Raw genomic sequence first — 17,085 nt, forward strand, 5'->3', positions numbered from 1 at the left:
CACACAGGCACCCAACCCTGCACCTGAACACGCGCATTCACACGCAGGTCACGCTGCCGTTTCTGTCCCTGTCTGACTGAGCTGATGAGCTGATGACTTCCCACGCCTGCCCCTCTGCTGCTCACCTCCTCTCCACACGCCATGACACAGCTACGTGCTACAGCAACGGGCAACCTGCGGCTCCATCGACATCAGAAATGCGTGGGCCGGGCCCTGCCACCCTGGCACTATGGGATGATGGATGGACTCTGCTCCCTACCTCCTGCTTTTCTATTGTATTGAGGAACTGAGGTCCCTTCTGAGTCTCTGAACAGCTCAGCTCAGAGCACCACCTCACTCCCGCCTGGGCTGACGGGGGAACGGTGACACCGGGGCTCTGGCCCCAGTCTGTTCTCAGTAAGCCAGAAAGCCAGGGCAAAAGAACAGGGGGACTCTGCCCCTCCCTGCTCTCAGTGCAGCCCAATTCCCCCTGGGAGGCCTCAGCAAGCTCCCTCCCCACAAAATGGCTTGTGCTTTTGCTTTCATTTTTTTCCTGAAAATTACAACCCACTCTGGATGGCTGCTGACCTGGGGAGAGGGCAGAGCCTCCTCAGGGTTCTTCTCAGAACATTTCTCCTCACTTTGGTAATTGTTATTTTCCAAAGGTCAGCCCCCCTCACCTTCCGCTGTCCCTCCTCACAATGGGTCTCCTTCACCCGGCTCCGGGACCTCAGACACTGTCTGGTTGCCATGGAAACCCCGGGAAGGGTGGGGGGAAAGCAACCTGATGCCAGTGACACACGAGGTTCCTTATTCATTCCCAGGGACGTTCACACTGGAATCCCTCCTGGCTGCCTGGCCTGCCCCTGAACTGGCTGGCCTCCCACTGGCCTCTAGTAATCCTCCAGAGAACTCCATTAACGTGGCTTGGAAGAGCCAGGCGCCCCAAATGAAGCAGAAGCCCAGAGGGGAGCGGGGCTCCCTGCCTGTGCCCTCCTCCCTGCCCAGTTCCCTCCAGCGCCCTTCGGGGCCTCAAGCTTCCCCAGCTGTTGGGTGTCCCCCAGGCTTGCTTCCCTTCGCTGCCACTCCTGGCCTTCTGCCCTTACCAGGCCTCTGGTGTATCCCTGTCTTCTTCTCTGTCTGCCTTTCCCCACTCCAAAGTTGTAACTAGATCTCCCACATTTTATCTTCTGTCTTACCTTCCCTTCAGGTGAGGCTGTGAGTGCCTGGCTTTTTGCCCCGCCTGGATGGAGGGGGCAGTGTGTGGGGTGGTGGGGAGCTGCTTCTCTTGTTGAGGGAGCAGTGAGCAAAGGTTACGGGGAAAGGACGGCTCTCAGCACCCAGAAGCTCCTGACTGCACAACAGGGCACGTACCTTGGCTCCAGGAGCACCAGGGAAGCCAGGACCACCGGCAGGACCGACAGGACCCTGGAGAGAAGTGGCAGATGGGAAGAGAGATGAATGCCGGTTCTGGCCTCCAAAGCCAGGCACCCCACACCTCACACCCCTTCCCACCTCTGCGCTGGTTTCACTCTCTACCCACTGTGGCTAAAAGACCTTGGATGAAAGCTATCCCCATTGCCGGCATCCCCAGGAAACCTGGCCTGGCTTCAGAAGGCAAAGCAAGTTTCTGACTACATCTGTGGTGAGAAGCAGACAGTCCCTTGACCTCCCTTCTCAAAAAAGACTGCTGAAAGGGTGGCTGAGAAGAGTGAGCCCATGCTGCAAAGCTTGTCAGCAACATGCTCAAGTGATATTTAAAAACTATTTCTCCTCTTTCCAGCAGACATCGGAGTGCTGCTGTGGGTGCACCCAACCATCCCTGCAGACTTCACTGGGCTGCTTAGTAGGACTTAAAACACAGCAACCACAGTGACCTGCTGAGGATGACATGAACTTACCGGAGGCCCTGCAGGGCCTGGCTGACCATCGTTGCCCCGGGCACCCTGTGAGCAAGGAGAAGGAAGCAGCCATGAGAGGGGCCCACAGCCCTGCCCGTCCCTGCTCCTGGCCCACCCTCACAGAAAACCAGGGAGACACTGTCCCTGGGGCGGCCCAGTGAGCACGAGGATGGCGAGGTGTAGGCTGCAGCTTTGGTGTCTGTGTGAGTGGGTGGCCAGAGGGCAGTAGTGGGCTTCTTCTTCTAATCTTTTTTTTTTTTTTTTTTTTGAGACAGAGTCTGGGTCTGTCACACAGGCTGCAGGGCAGTGGTGTGGTCTTGGCTCACTACAACCTCCGCCTCCCGAGTTCAAGCAATTCTCCTGCCTCAGCCTCCTGAGTAACTGGGATTACAGGCACGTGCCACCACATCTGGCTTTTTTGTATTTTTAGTGGAGATGGAGTTTCGCCGTGTTGGTCAGGCTGGTCTCGAACTCCTGACCTCGGGTGATCCCGTCTTGGCCTCCCAAGGTGCTGAGATTACAGGCATGAGCCACCGTGCACAGCCTCTAATCTTAAACAAAGCTTAAATCATTCCCTCTTCTCTTCAACTGCAGTTCAGACCCCAAATTCCCTAACTTCAAGGCCAAGCGATTATTTAAAGAGTCAGAGAACTGAGTGCAAAGAAATGAAAGAGACGCGTGGACTCTGCTTGCTGCCTGCTCAGCGGGAGGCGTTTTCAAGGTTTGCTTAGCCTCTCTGGTTAGGGCTTGATTAAGGCCTCTTGGTTGACTCCAGGCTGCCTCTTCCTCTGTCCCATCCGCAGACAACCTACTCTTATGGAAAATAAAGATGCTCACAGATGTCTCCCACTGGGAGCCCCCTGATGGGGCAGGGCACCAGCCGCAGCTCAAAGTCTACATCTGAGCTCGTGCCCTGAGAGGCTTTGGTAAGGTTGCCAGCTCCTTCTCTAGGACTGGACTTGGAGGAGTTTTTCCCCGAGTTTGTGGTGACACCCCTCAAATTCTCTCTCAAGTTTCCTTAGGGCCCAGGGAACTCTACCCAAACTCTGGAGGCCACAGGATGGGCGGAGCTGGGCCTAAGACCTGACTGAGCAGGTCAGGAAGGGACTTTTCCCTGGTGAGTCCTGCCTGCCAGTCTCTGCCTCTCCTTAGAAGCTAAAGGAGAAGGATGCTTTAGGGGGAGCTTGTGTTTTAAATATAACTCAACTCTTCTTCCTGGCTGGAGTCCATTTCTCCGGACTGAGACTCTCCAGATTGGCATTTAAGAGGAAAGCAAGAGAAAACTTAGAGAAAATGTCAGCAGGAACATAAAGCTTCAGGGTTGGCCGCAGCCCCTCTGGGCTGGCCTGGCACTGCGGGAAACTGTTCCTTGGGAAGCTCTGGAGCACCCTCCCTCCAGGGGTTGGCCAGCAGGGAGGCCCAGGCTGGGCCTAAGAGAAAGAGAGCTGCCATGCTGCTATGAGAGGCCAGAACTAGGCTGCCATCTGCCACCTCTCCCTGCGGCAAGCCTGGAGAGAGGACGTAGTCAGGCCGAAGGGAGGGCACATGACCACAGCAGGCAGACGCCAACCCAGCCCGGTCTGCAGCCCAGCCTTGACAGTGGACCAACACTTGGGTCTCTGTGAGCCTGTCTTGGCTCTGGGGCCTGCACACCCCAGACACGGCACAGCCACCTTCTGGAAGTCAAGGCTAGGAAGACTGCAGGGAGGCCACAGAGCGGAGGCCTAGCAGAGCAGACTCCAGAGAGGAGTCTGATGGGACGGACGAGGGAAGGGGAGCAAAGAAGGGCTCAAAAGCAACGTTGTCAGCCTCCTAAACCAAATCCTGCACATGCTGCCAGCCTAACTACCGTGGGGACAGGAGCCAGCGAGGAGAACCGAGAAGCAGGGCTGCTGTGCCCAGGAAGAAGGGGACAGGGACGGGGATGGAGCTCGTCTTTAGCCCATGCAGATGGAGGCCACTGCAGCTCTAAGCCTCGCTGAAGGCCACAAGCCAGCGTCCTGCTAATCTGTAGAAACGGCAGCCCCAGTGCTCTCTAATCCCCTCACACAGAGTGACCCTGGGCGAGGCCCTTCCGCAGCTCTGGCTGTCAAAGGGGGGTCCAGCTGCTACTTGTTTCAGTGATCTGCCATTGAGGGACACTTCTGCCAGACAGACACACTGGCTGGAAAGCAGCGCGACGGAGTGAAGCTGACTGATTTTGGCCAGCCCTGCAAGGACCTGTGAGGAGGGGCCTCAGAGCTTGGGTGGTGGGTATGAACACAGCAGAAAGCGTAATGTTTCTTAAATAGGCTGTCATCGCATCACTCGCCTGACCAAGCGCCTACAAGGACTCTCTATTGCTAAGGGATCAGAGCGAAACGCCTCCGTCTGGCACCCTGCACCCTCCATCAGCTGCCAATCCCCTCGCCCTTAATTTCTCACATTGACTAGAGGCCACCAGAGTCTGAAGCTGCAAAGCGTCGTTTATCTTAAGCTATTTCACCTTTCTATGTCTTGGTTTTTTCAGCTCTAAAATAGAAGAATAGAACCACCTCTGAGGATGTGGGAGATTAGATGCCGTGAAGCATACAGGGTATTAGACACAGGACATGCCTATGGAACGGTGGCCCCAGTACCAGCATGACATCACTCACAGCAGCAGTAGCGCGCGTAAAGCCCTGTGAGCTGATGCTCACCTGTTCCACTTTTCCAGGGCATCTGAGCAACCAGAAAGAACAGAGAGTGGCATGGTGGTACTATAGCCAGCTCAGTCTGCCTGGAAACTCCAACTGGATTGCCCAGGGAGGGGGTGGTGGCTGTCGAAGGGATTACCTGATAATCCGGACTGGTTAAGAGAATCCTGCTGTCACCCACCACTCTCCCATTCCCATCCCTCCTCCTTCACCTGTGCAGGCTCAGCCTGGGAATTTTCCACGGGAACTCTGGGGGTGAATTGTCAAAGAATGATACTCCCTACGCCTCAAGGGTTGTTTCAAGGGTCAAGAGAAACAAACCTGTAAACTCTAACAAAATGGTGGTGTTTGGCTTTGTCAATTACTCACCGCGGCACCAGCAGGGCCAGTCCGTCCTCTTTCACCTGGCAGACCACGAGGACCCTGGAACACACACCAGAACAGCCTAAGCATGAGTTGGCTTCACAGTGCTCAGGGTGACCATTTCTACCGGCGGGCTCTTTACAGATACCAGAAGAGAGGGAGGGAGGACGCACACACACCGGGGAAACCAGGGCGCTTCTGCTGGTGCTGCCTCCCTGGCTAGCCAGGACTCTCAGGCCACACCCAGCAGTTTTCTGCCCAGGCAGAACACATGAATGTTCCTGCTGCTACCTATTGGGAACCTTGTTACGGCCACATCTCTCTCCTTGCAGTAGACGAGCTTTACAAAATGTTGACAATCAACAGAACTTTTTAAAACGGAAGCGTCTTCAGTGTGTTAACATGGCTCTTCTAAGGAAATGGCGAAATCTTAAATCATCTCTCTAATGCATTTTGCTTTTTACTCACAATCACGTGAAATCTACAGCACTGAATATGAGCTTTGCACAAAGGGAGCTCTTTGCAGCCATGTGATTGTCTGAAGGGTCTAAGCCTTCCTGGAGGGTGTCCATACTTACCATCGGGCCCGGAGAACCGTTCTCGCCGGGGGAACCACTCTCACCCTGGAAAAATGACACAGAGGATCAGTGTCTGGGACCCCATTCTCAGCCCCCAGAAAACTCCTAGGGAAGACACCAAAGGCCTGATCCTCTCAGCTCAGTCTGACACAAGCTTCGTGCGAGCACTGTCCCTCCTGCGAGGGACAATGCCCCGAGCTCTCCGGGCCCGCCGTTGGCCCATCAGGATGTAGGGCTGGTGTTCCAGGCCAAGGCTGTTCTGCCAAGCCAGCTCTACCGAGCTCCTCGGCATCTTCCTGGCTAGGAAGACGGGCTCCTTATTGTCTCCCTCCTCCCCATCCCATTGCACTTTCTGGCATCTCACCTTCACACCAGGGGCACCCGCCTCTCCCTTAGCACCGTCCAGGCCCGGATAACCCTAGGGTATGGGAGAAAACATTCAATCACACTTCTGGGAAACACAAGTTGGAGGAAATGCACACGCTCCGAGGTGCTCTTCTGCCCCACCAGGCGTCTCTTCCTCCTGCCTCCTCCCCCGAGATACTCACTCTGTGACCTTTGACACCAGGAAGGCCTGGGGTTCCTGGGAAGCCGCGAGCACCCTGCAATCCAAAGTGGAGATGTTCGGGGTACAGAGTGAAACAACAGGGGAAGCTGCCCTGGGCCACAGGAGGGCCTCCAGCTCCCTCGGGCTACCAGGGCGTTGACCAGAGCGTCGTCTGGAATCCCCGCATTGGGCACTTGGATGGCAATTTCGGTAAAACCCAGATCCCTGCTCCCCGTACCCCCCATTTATGCAAAGTGGTATAAATAACAACAGCCCAGCCTCCCTCAGGAGCCTGAGTGGGGACCACAAACATGTTCATGGTAGATATAGGGGCTACTGGTGTTTCATCTCAGAAGTGACCTCATTGAACTGGATGTGCTGGGTTTAAGGCCACAGGAAAGGTGACACGGGCAAAGATCCCTGAGGCTGGGAGAGGTGGCATTTACCTGAGGACCTGGTGGACCTCTTTCACCAGATTTTCCAGGTTTTCCAGCTTCGCCCTGATGGGAGAGAGAGAAAGCCCAGCTTCCTCAGAGACCCAGCAGCATAGTGGGGGCACCCCAGAGGGCTTCCCTCCTTCCAGCCATCCATGTCTTTGCCCACTGGCTCACTCATCTCCCTCACTTCTTTCAGACTCCACGTCCCTGGGTGCCTTTCATGGGTCATGATTTCTTCTTTTGGACACATGCATGGCCCATGGGCAAGCTCCTCTGCCCTCACCAGCCTTTAACTTCCCCTGAGAGGCTTTTTCTCTCCTCTCCTGGGCTCTGCCGACTGGACACGCTCTCCCGACTGGACACGCTCTAACCTCGAGAGGCTTTTACTGTCTAATGTTATTCATAGAAACAGTACAAGAGGTGCCAATTCTTGTCTCTTCATTTCGTTTGCCTCCTGACTGGGCTGAGCTTTTTCTAACTCATTTACAATTAAGATAATGCTGAGTTGTTGAACATTTTTTTCTGTTTTCCCTTCTCTACATCTCTGCCTTGTGCTTTTTTTTTTTTTTTTTTTTTTTTCTCCCTTCTCTCATTTCTCAGCTTCCCTTCCTGGGGCTAATGATGTTTTAATTATTTCTCTTTGCCTTGGATCCAAAGCAGTCCCCAGGGAACTTTCCAGCACAGACACAGTGGCCATATAGATAGGAGATGGAGTCAGGTTTGGGAATGCTCAGTGTTGCTCCTCAGGGCACCTCCACCCTGGGTGCCTCCCTGTCACTCTGCCAAGCACACACCCTCTCCAGACCCTTTCAAAGTAGGCGGCTCCTCGTTTGTCTACTGATGTCTACTCACATCATCACCAGGCTTTCCAGGGGGACCAGGAGGACCGCGGGGACCCATGGGACCCTACAAACAAAGGAAGAGAGTTTAAGAGATGGTGAGAGTGGGAAGGCACCTAAGGAGTGGACAAAACTTTGAGATCGTAGTTTTGGAAGCCAGTTCTCCTGAGAAGAAGAAAGATGGAAAGTCAGAGCAAAGGTGCAGAGATCACAGTGGAAGGCAGCAGACAGCACAGGCTGGGGTGACCCACAGAGGGTGCTGTTAGGACAGTCCCTGGTGGTCCGTGCCACATTGGGCTCTCTGTCAGAGTTCTTCCACAGCTAGGAAGTTGACATCTGGATTTCCTTGGGGCCACCGATTGTGGGAAAGAGCTGGGCAGAGCCTGGGAGGGACAGCAGCTGTGGTCCCAGTGGTCTATCATTACAGGCTCCCCTGGAGAGTGGACAGGCCATGCCAGTACTCACAGAGACGCCAGGTTCACCAGGTTCACCAGGATTGCCTTGAAATCCTTGAGGCCCCTAAAAAGTAAAATGAGGACACCAGGTCACCCCCTATAAACTGCTAAAACATCATAGTGCTTGGGAACTATCTGCAACACCAGGGAGGGGAAAAGACTTGCAAATACTTACGGGAGCACCTGCAGGGCCTGGAGGTCCTCGAGGTCCCATGGGGCCCTGCATCGGAACAGAAAACGAGGGGTTTACTGGACATGCTTCCCCAGCGGCCTCCAGTGTGCCATCTTCTCCCAGCCAACAGCCCAGACAAAGGACAAGAAGTTACTCTGTGGGCAGGGGGCCTGGAGTGGCTGCTCCCTGTCATTTCCCACTCCCCACGCAAGTCTATTTTTATTTATAGGCACCATTTGGACAGAAAAGCTGGCCTCGCTTTCTCCTGGACAGCAGCCATGTTTACTAAAGTCTGAGTTTCATTTAGCATGTGCCAAGTCAGAGCTGCAGGGCTGAGACTTCCTGCTGGAAGTCTGTGGATGCTGGAGAACAGTAGCTGCTGTCTGCATTCTTCAGTTCTCATTCCAAGAGCAATAGCAACTGGTCTTCTAACAGATCAGCCTATATGCATCTCCCCATCTTCATTCTTCTTAGTCACTCCAGCGCATCATTAAAAGTGGCATCCATTGACATTAAAAACCAAATGCTTGGGCCAGCTGAATGAGAGGTTACATAACTACGGAGAAGAGCTGCTCTAAGCAATTATCTGCAAAGCAGAGGTTGTCAGACTCTCTGGCTCTGCTAAGGGCCACCTCCTGCCATTTTGGCTGCAAAGAACTGGGGCCGGGCATGGTGGCTCACACCTGTAATCCCAGCACTTTGGGAGACCGAGGCGGGTGGATCATGAGGTCAAGAGATCAAGACCATCCTGGTCAACATGGTGAAACCCCATCTCTACTAAAAATACAAAAAATTAGCTGGGCACGGTGGCGCATGCCTGTAATCCCAGCTACTCAGGAGGCTGAGGCAGGAGAATTGCCTGAACCCAGGAGGCGGAGGTTGCGGTGAGCCGAGATGGCGCCATTGCACTCCAGCCTGGGTAACAAGAGCGAAACTCTGTCTCAAAAAAAAAAAAGAACTGGCGTCTTTTCTTACCATTGGTCCTTGCATCACTCCCATCTGAGCACCACCAGCCTTGTCATCAAATCCTCCAGCCATCTGGGCAGCAAAGTTCTGCAAAGAAACCAGACACCATCAGGAGGTTGAAGGTCCTCGGGTCTTCCCTGCTTGGCCAGGCGAGCTCTATCTGAGTGAAGGTCCTCGGGTCTTCCCTGCTTGGCCAGGCGAGCTCTATCTGAGTGAAGGTCCTCGGGTCTTCCCTGCTTGGCCAGGCGAGCTCTATCTGAGTGAAGGTCCTCGGGTCTTCCCTGCTTGGCCAGGCGAGCTCTATCTGAGTAAAAGAACTCTGCGGAGACAAACTCTGAGAGTTGGAGACTAACCTACCATTGATCAGAATTAGCCTGGAAAATAATTTGGGGAATGAATTATTAGATGACAGTGGCAAAATCATTTCCCTGGAAGGGAAAGTGTTATTTGGAGAAGTATCAGTTCCTTGCATTTCATTTTATAAAATTATTTTTAGGTTCTAAAATATGACAGATATTATTTAACGTATATTGAGAAACAACTAAACCTTCTAAGGGTGTTCTTTATTATTTAACACTTTAATGCCTAGCAAGGACTAAAATCAACAGGGATAGACTATTTCAGGGATGGGGTAGGCATCTGTGAACACCTTTACGTTTAAGAATTTCAAACACAGCAAATGTCAAAATAGCAAACCTGCAAAAACTCGGCAATCATATAATTTGTTGATTGGTTTGATTCCAAAATTGACTTTAGCCACACACCTCACTCAGTGGAGCTCTTTCATGAGAGTGAATAGTTGCTTGGAATGTACTTGGCAAGGACCAAGAATAAATGTCTTCCAAGGACAGTGGTCACTCTTCTTCCAGAGAAACACAAATGCCCAGTCATTCTTCCTCCTAAGCCTTACACCCACCCCCCAGAATCAACCACATGGTGCAGATGCCAGGAAGCCAGGTAACTGAAGACTTTCTTTATAGAATCCCACTTAGTGAAAAACGCCAGCCCTCAGCACCACAGTCTCATCCCTAATATGTGACTCTACTCAATTATAGGCCTGAGGGCAAAGCCCATGGGCAGGCTCTGTACACACTGCTGGCAGCCCTGGGAGCCAGCCAGGTAAGTGCAAGTAGCAATTTAAAAGCCACATTACTGGAGGGACAGCCTGAAGGAAGGGGAAGTGAGGATACTTACTCCACCAAGACCGGGGGGACCAGGCGGGCCAGGAGGACCAGGGGGGCCAGGATTTCCAGGGGTCCCAGGTTCTCCGTCTCTGCCGCGAGGTCCAGGTGCACCCTTGGCAGAAAGAGAAAAAGGCACCAATGGGAAGCAGTGTTTCTCCAAGAGCTATCTGTCCCTGGGCTGCTGTTTTAGAAGTAGCCAGTCTCTTAAACACACGGTGGGGCCTTGGGGATCTGGGAGGTCCACCAGGGTCAAGCAGCCTCACTTTTTACTCACTTTTTCACCTTTGTCACCACGGTCCCCTCTGGGTCCTTGTTCCCCTGCAGGTCCCTGAAGGTGAAGAACATGGTAAGATGACAGCAAGGCCGGGAGCCTGCAGATCAGTAAGTCATGTGCAGCGAGGAAGGGACGGAGAAACTGATTTCTCCCTCTCTTACCTGAGGCCCAGGAGGTCCTTTGGGTCCTACGATCTGTGAGAGAGAGTCCCACAGGATGATAAGTTAGAGGAGGGCACAGGGAAATGACCCAGTTAGAGCAGCAGATGCAACACCAGGTGAATACTTTATACTTACATCCTTGATGTCTCCAGGTTCTCCTTTCTGTCCCTGAAACATGAAACATTCACAGGATTAAGCTGAGTACGCCCACAAGCCCCTAGTCTGAAACCCTGCCAGCAGCCCCTGTGTTGAGGTGCCCTCTGAAACAGATGCCTTCTGATATCTAAAAAAAATCACAGACTGGATTTGCATAGCATTGCTTTTGAAGCAGGAAATACAAAGGCAAAAAAATATATATGAAGAAAAAGAAGAAAGTCCCTACCTTTGGTCCTGGTTGCCCTGCGAAGGAAAAAACAAAGACAGAGAGAGAGAAGAGAAGATGGTAAGAATCTTGAGATGGAAAAGCATCAATTCTTGTCATTCAAACACTCATTAGACCAAACAAGGAAAACAACACAACCAAGGAAGGCAGCGGCTTCCTGTAACTCTACCGAACCCCTCTGTTGGGGTGTTAGGTTCACTGTGGCCCTGGGGCTGCTGAGGACCCATGGGGAATGGAAGTGACCCAGACCTTGTTATTCAAAAAGCAGGCAGCGTGCAAAAGAAAGGAGCAAGCACAGCACAAAAAGGCAATGAAGAGCTCAAGATGTAATCAGCCACGAGAAGAGCACAGATTCAGTCTCTCCTCCCCGCACAGGGTAGGAAGCCCTTCCCGAACCCCAGACCCTCCCAGAGGAAGAGTTAGGTACTTAGAAAGGTCTTACATTAGAGCTGGGTCTCCTTGAAGCAAGCACAAATAAAAACACAAAAACAGCAAGGCATATGAGTTATGAAGAGCATCAGAGCATCACAGCCTGTGCCATCCCGGTCAATAACCCCTCCCTTACAGTAGCAGCAAAATAGTAAAGGCAATCAACACTTCACTCACATGGGTCCTTCAGAAAGGATCTGGGAATTTGTACCATTAAGGAGCCAGTGTTGGTGAAGTGCTAAGGAAAGGCAGCTTCTCACTTCCCTTGCCACTGCCTTCTCTACGTGAGCAGGAAGGGGACAGCAAGGACTACCAAAAAAACTAGACAAGTGTCCTCACTCACTCTGCAGGGAGATAGAACATCTGTATAAACGCTGGGAAGGGGTCCCTTGTACATACATCATATACCAGCACTGAATCTAACTGGGAATTCATAACCCCCCACCACAGTGCAGACATGTGGGGCTCTGTCTCTACCCTTCCCCACTAGAACTCCCAAACTCTAATTTGCTTCTTAATTGGCGGTCAACTCCAGGAGAGGTAATAGCAGAAAGGAAACTATCACCAATGCGCCATGACTCAGAGAAGCCTGGCCCTGCTCTCTCCCCACTAGCTGGCAGAACTTTCTCCACACTGCAGACCACATACATGGAAGTCTTCTAAGGAGAAGACCAGGTGTCGGTGGCAGAGGGGCCCATTAATTCATGGACTGGCGGGACAGAGCATTTGATGTCCATAGTGGCTCTAGTAATTTGCAGAGGTGATTTCAGAGAGGACTTTTTTGTGGAATCACATCTGTCCTTCATGTGTCTTGGAAGCAGTTTTTTTGGAGATGCTGGGCAAAGAAGGACTCCTCTAGTGTCTCAGCCTCCCTCAGTTTCAACCTGCACGTGAGAAGTAGCCTTTCCTTTCGACCCCAGCTGCCGGGTCCCATGGATAACCAGCCCCTCTGCTTTGCAGAGATGACCAGCATCCATGGGAGCGTGTTTGCTGTGCTTGCAAGTAATTTATTTATGTTGAACGGGAAATAAATAAATTACAACCACTGGCAGTGGCGAGGTCAGTTGGGCAGATGGGGCAGCACTCTCCGAAGGGGATCTCGGGGCTGAGGCAGTCTTTCACGTCTTCACAGATTATGTCGTCGCAGAGGACAGTCCCAGTGTCACAGACACAGATCCGGCAGGGCTCCGGCTTCCACACATCCTTATCATTATACCTCTGCCCATCCTGCACACAGCTGCCAGCCTCCTCTGCACCAAGGGTGGGGAGGGAGAAGCAGAGAGCCAAGGGAAGGAGGGGGTGGGGAGCCAGAGAGAAAAAGAGAGAGGTTGCAGTCAACTTGACAGAATTCAAATGCGGAAGAATGTAGGCTGGAGCCACCTGGACATAAAGAACTTAAAAATTGTTTTTCTAAATCATCATTGATTCTTCCATGTGTTCAACAAATATTGATTATGCACCACCTTGCACCATGCTGTCTATTCACCAGTGAAAATTTTGACCCAGTAATGGAGGTGGGGTGTTACTATGCTATATTCTCTTCACCCACCTAATAAGGGGGAGACCAGAATGATGGGGGTGTTTGGAGGGTGAGCATTAGTGGGGAGATGAGATATTCTGAATGGGAACTTTGGGATTGTAAAATGGTGAGACCTCCCCTCCCCAAGCCCAAGAGCAGAGAAGTCTTCTTTCTTCTGCCTTCCTCTAGGAATTACAGCACTTGCTAAACACAACTAACAGCTAAAATTCAGACGGAATGTAGAAAATTCTACCTACAAAAATTGAAATCTATGAGCAGCCAGGCTCCAAAAATGTGTATGTAAGGGAAGGGGTGAAAATAGGAGCTATTAGAATTCGGATCTTCTCTCATTCTTTAAACCATATTAGAATTAGGACCAATTTGGGGACAAAGATAGGTAGACCCACTGGAACAATACACTTGGGGCTTGGGCAGGCTAATAAACTGCTTTGGAGGGAAGCGGGGCCAAAGCGTCCCCAGTTCTGACCTCCAGTAGCCCTGCCTGGAGAGGCCCTGCCTCCATCTGACAGCACCGCAATTTGGGAAGCAGGGGTCCTTGAATACCTGGCTAGAGCTAAGATTGGCCAGTCCAGGCCTGGCCTCCTCCACGAATGCAGAGGAAGAATAGCAGGGACTAGTCCCCTGCACGCGCCCTGCCGTATGGAATTTCTGCTGCAAAGGAGACCTGTGCTGACAAGAACACTCCTTAGCAGCCAAGGGCCGTAGAGCCCGCACCACGTGCTAGGGAGCGCCCAGCGCTGTTTTTCTCATCAAAATCCCCAAGGCAATGGCAGCAGCAGGGGATGAATAATAGGAAGGAGCCACAAACCCTGAGGGCGGAGAGAGAAACGAGGCTGCCCACCGCTCTTTAGGGAGAGTGAAAATCTAAAGATAAACTTTCCCTTTTTCTTTTCCACTAGAAGAAATCCGCCTCGCCTTTGGACAAGACAATCGCGGGAGGGTGAGGAGGGATCCCGGGGAAAATACAGTTGCTGGGACACACCCACCGTTAAAATAGCTGGAGCAGAGAACGCAGGCGGTGAGGAAGGTGTGGGAGCAGGGGCGTCGGCGAAGGCGCTCCAGCCCGGAATAAGGAAAAGCCCACCCTCACCGTGAGGACCCAGGGAGGAGGGGAGGAAATGCGGGGAGAGGGGGCCACTCCCCGCGCGGATCAGATTTCCCGGGAAGGGCGGGGCCGGGCCGCGCTGGGTGTCAGAGCCGCTGGGTGACTCTGTGGCTGCGGCTCTGGACCCCGCTCTCTAACAGACACTGAGAGAGTGAAAAGTGGGATTAAATGACTGCCCCAGAAAGGAGCCAGCGCCGTAACCGGATCCCCTAGGTGTGGACCGAGGAGCCCAGCACCGCCGTAATTGCTGCTGCGAAACGGCTGCCGATAGCGTCCCGGCGCGCCCGATCCGGTTCCCCTCATTACCGCAGGGCCGTATAAGTGATTCTTTGTGGCAAGCCAATTAAAAAGCTACCTCTTTCGGGGAACTGTGTTTGCTTCACCGCCGCTCTGCGCAGGGCTGGAGCCAGGAGGTGGCGGCGGGTGGGCACAGGAGGGCATTGTGGGAGAGGGGGTCGGGGAGTCGGAGAGAACCCACCGGACCTCGCCTCTCATGAATGAGGCTTTTCTCGAGCGCACACAGAGCCCGATTCACAGGTCTCCGCGAGGAACCAGTTTAAATAAATACGGGCAGCGTTTCAGCCCCATCTGGAAGCCATCGCTGCCAATCTCCCAACGCAAACAAGCCTCACAAAGGAGGATTGAGATCTCTCCCCTGAGCCAGGGGCACTTTCCGAGGCGAGGGCTCTGAAATGCAGATGAGGGTCAAAGACGCCGCAGCCAAGAAGTTTCTCAAACTCGTGGAAAGATGGGGAGGAGGGGCGTGGCCGAGCTCTCGGTTTCTGACATTCCTGACGTCCACGCAGACTGCGCATTTCCCCACGTCACATCTTGGGGTCCGCTGACCCCAGGCGGGGGGATTACAAAGGTGGGATGCTCCAGGGCGCAAAATCAGCCTCTAGGATGCAGAATCACACTTCCTCTGGGAGGAGGAAGAGCGCCTGGAAGGTTTGGGCCGGAGGAGCTCTGTAATCTACTCCCTCCCAGCAAAGAGGCGGCGGGAGAGCGCGCTACCACTTAAGCAAGCGACCCTAACACAGGATGGAGCATTTGATAATTATTTTAAAGCCACCCAGCTAATCCCATTGCTCACTAAAGCAGGGATCAGTCGAGAAGACAGCTTTGTGGGCGTGCGCTTTGCAAATTTAGCACAAAAATTCGGTCAGTCTGAGTCCAGGCCACGTATTCCTCAAATGCCCGGGAGCGCGCCTCCAGCTTAGCGCAACACCAGGTGACCCGGCCAGAGTCTCCGGCTCCCGGCTCCTCGCAGCTGCGCCGCAGGCTCCAGCCCTGCCCCCGCCGCGCTAATGAACGGAAAGCCCGCCTGGGCCCGCCGCCTTCTAGGCCATCTCTGGAGAGAGACTGGTAGCAGGAGAGGGCCCACAGAGCCTCGAAGGCAGAGAACTTTAATTCCCCCCACCGAAGAGTTTCTCTCTGCGATTGATTTACAATCTGTAACATACAAAGACAGGGCTGGAATCCCAGCCGTCGGAAACGTGCCCAAACACGTGGAAAAAAAAATCCTCTCTACCTAATACACTTTCCAGGCTTCGTTTGTCCTGAATATAATCCCAGACAGTGGACCTTACCAAAGGAGGCAGTAGAAAGGTGCAGTCCCAACAGCATTTGGACCCGACTATAGCAGGCGTCTCTAACTGTACCGGTTGAAATAGTTGTAGCCATGGTTGCAATCGACCAGCCTGCCCCCCTTCACACACACACACACACACACACACGCACACACATAGAGCCTGGCTCGGTAAGTTCCAGAAACTTAGAAAAGTAACGCATTGTAGTACCTCGGGGCAGGGGGAATGGGGTAAGACCGCGGGGAGAGGGCGCTATTTTCGGGGGCATTTGAGAGGCACGGTCTGGTTGGAATGTTATCGTCTTTCAGATGGCCTCTCCTACTGGAAGTTTCTGTAACCTTTATCAGACGAGAGGCGCGCGCGGACGAGGGAAGTCGAGATGAGCGCGAGGGCTGCACCTTGCTCCGGGACCAGCTGGGAGGGGGAGGGTACCCAAGAGCGCCGCTGAGGTCTCAGAGGGCCTCTCGGAAGCCGCTGTTTGTGGCCTGGGATTTCAGCCCACCAGTGTCAGAGTGCCAGTGCCCTTTGTCTAACTCTCCTCTGAGCCCAGCAGTCACCAAGCCCTGGGCAGGCTGCGAAGTCAGCCCTGTGGCGTTTGCTCGCTCCCTCGCTCGCGCTCTTTCCTACTTCTAAGTTGGATGAGTTGAGATCTGTTTTTGCTGAACTCAACTCGAAGTGCTTCGAAGAGGCAAGCTGTGTGCATGTGCGCCTAATTATCAAAGCTGGTGGAAAACAGCGTGTTTCTATCTGTGCGCAAACTTCTTCCAGCCAACATTTTGCAAGTTCAGTGTTCTAGAGCAACGTAGGGACCTGCAAATGCTTCCAACCGCGATGGGCGCCGAGGACCCTGGGACAGAGTCGGTGACTCGCAGAACTCCGCTCAGTGAACTCCTGCGTGTCTCGTGCCTAAGTCTGCGCGCTGCTACCCCGGGAGCCGTTTTAACCCGGACCCGCGGGCTCCAGAGCTGGAGCGGGCCGGGGAGAAGGATGCCGAGGGACGTACGGAAGGCAGGCAGGGGCAGGGGGCGACTTACGGACATCCTGGCCCTGACACCGAAGGACGGCGGCGACGAGCAGCGTCAGCAGCACCAACGTCTGGGGAGCCCCGAGGCGGATCATGGCTCACCGCGGGGCCTGGCGGAGCCCGGCCCGGGCAGAGCGCAGCGAGGCGGCAAGAGCACGGCGCGGGTCCGGGTCTCTACCGCGCCCTCATGCAGGAGGCCCTTGGAGCAGGAGGAGGAGGCGGGAGACCCGGCAGCCCAGCAGCGCTCTGCGTCTTCTCCCCGCCGCGGCACCCGTTATATGCGCCCGGCCCCTTTCGAGGCTGGCGAACTCGCCCAAACCGCGGGCCTCCCCCGGCCCCCCGCTGGGCTGTAACCTGAGACCCCCGCCCCCGGAGCCCGCCTGGGCGCTGCCAGTGCCCGCACCTGCCCAAGCCGGACCCCCCTCTCCGAGAGTCCCGCTTCCCGCCCCCACCCCTAGTGCACCGAGTGGCCTGATCGGGCGGGG

The 17,085-nt window shown here is 53.9% G+C and overlaps 1 protein-coding gene across 1 annotated transcript in view; it reads right to left on the minus strand.

The window, feature by feature from the left end:
* The window catches only part of COL2A1 (collagen type II alpha 1 chain), a 32,244-nt gene extending 15,362 nt beyond the window's left edge, over positions 1-16,882 (minus strand). The window contains exons 1-18 of the mRNA XM_035255160.2: positions 16,611-16,882; positions 12,386-12,592; positions 10,914-10,930; positions 10,667-10,699; positions 10,532-10,564; positions 10,371-10,424; positions 10,107-10,208; positions 8,922-8,999; positions 7,950-7,994; positions 7,785-7,838; positions 7,333-7,386; positions 6,490-6,543; positions 6,045-6,098; positions 5,861-5,914; positions 5,497-5,541; positions 4,925-4,978; positions 1,881-1,925; positions 1,354-1,407 (exon numbers count right to left, since the gene is read on the minus strand). Of these exons, the coding sequence (XP_035111051.2) occupies positions 1,354-1,407; positions 1,881-1,925; positions 4,925-4,978; positions 5,497-5,541; positions 5,861-5,914; positions 6,045-6,098; positions 6,490-6,543; positions 7,333-7,386; positions 7,785-7,838; positions 7,950-7,994; positions 8,922-8,999; positions 10,107-10,208; positions 10,371-10,424; positions 10,532-10,564; positions 10,667-10,699; positions 10,914-10,930; positions 12,386-12,592; positions 16,611-16,695 (1,122 nt within the window). The 5' untranslated portion in view covers positions 16,696-16,882. The remainder of the gene's footprint in view (positions 1-1,353; positions 1,408-1,880; positions 1,926-4,924; positions 4,979-5,496; positions 5,542-5,860; positions 5,915-6,044; positions 6,099-6,489; positions 6,544-7,332; positions 7,387-7,784; positions 7,839-7,949; positions 7,995-8,921; positions 9,000-10,106; positions 10,209-10,370; positions 10,425-10,531; positions 10,565-10,666; positions 10,700-10,913; positions 10,931-12,385; positions 12,593-16,610) is intronic.
* Positions 16,883-17,085: the final 203 nt, after the last annotated feature.

Source organism: Callithrix jacchus, chromosome 9 (genome assembly GCF_049354715.1).
Source record: "Callithrix jacchus isolate 240 chromosome 9, calJac240_pri, whole genome shotgun sequence".
Taxonomy (NCBI): Eukaryota; Metazoa; Chordata; class Mammalia; order Primates; family Cebidae; genus Callithrix; species Callithrix jacchus.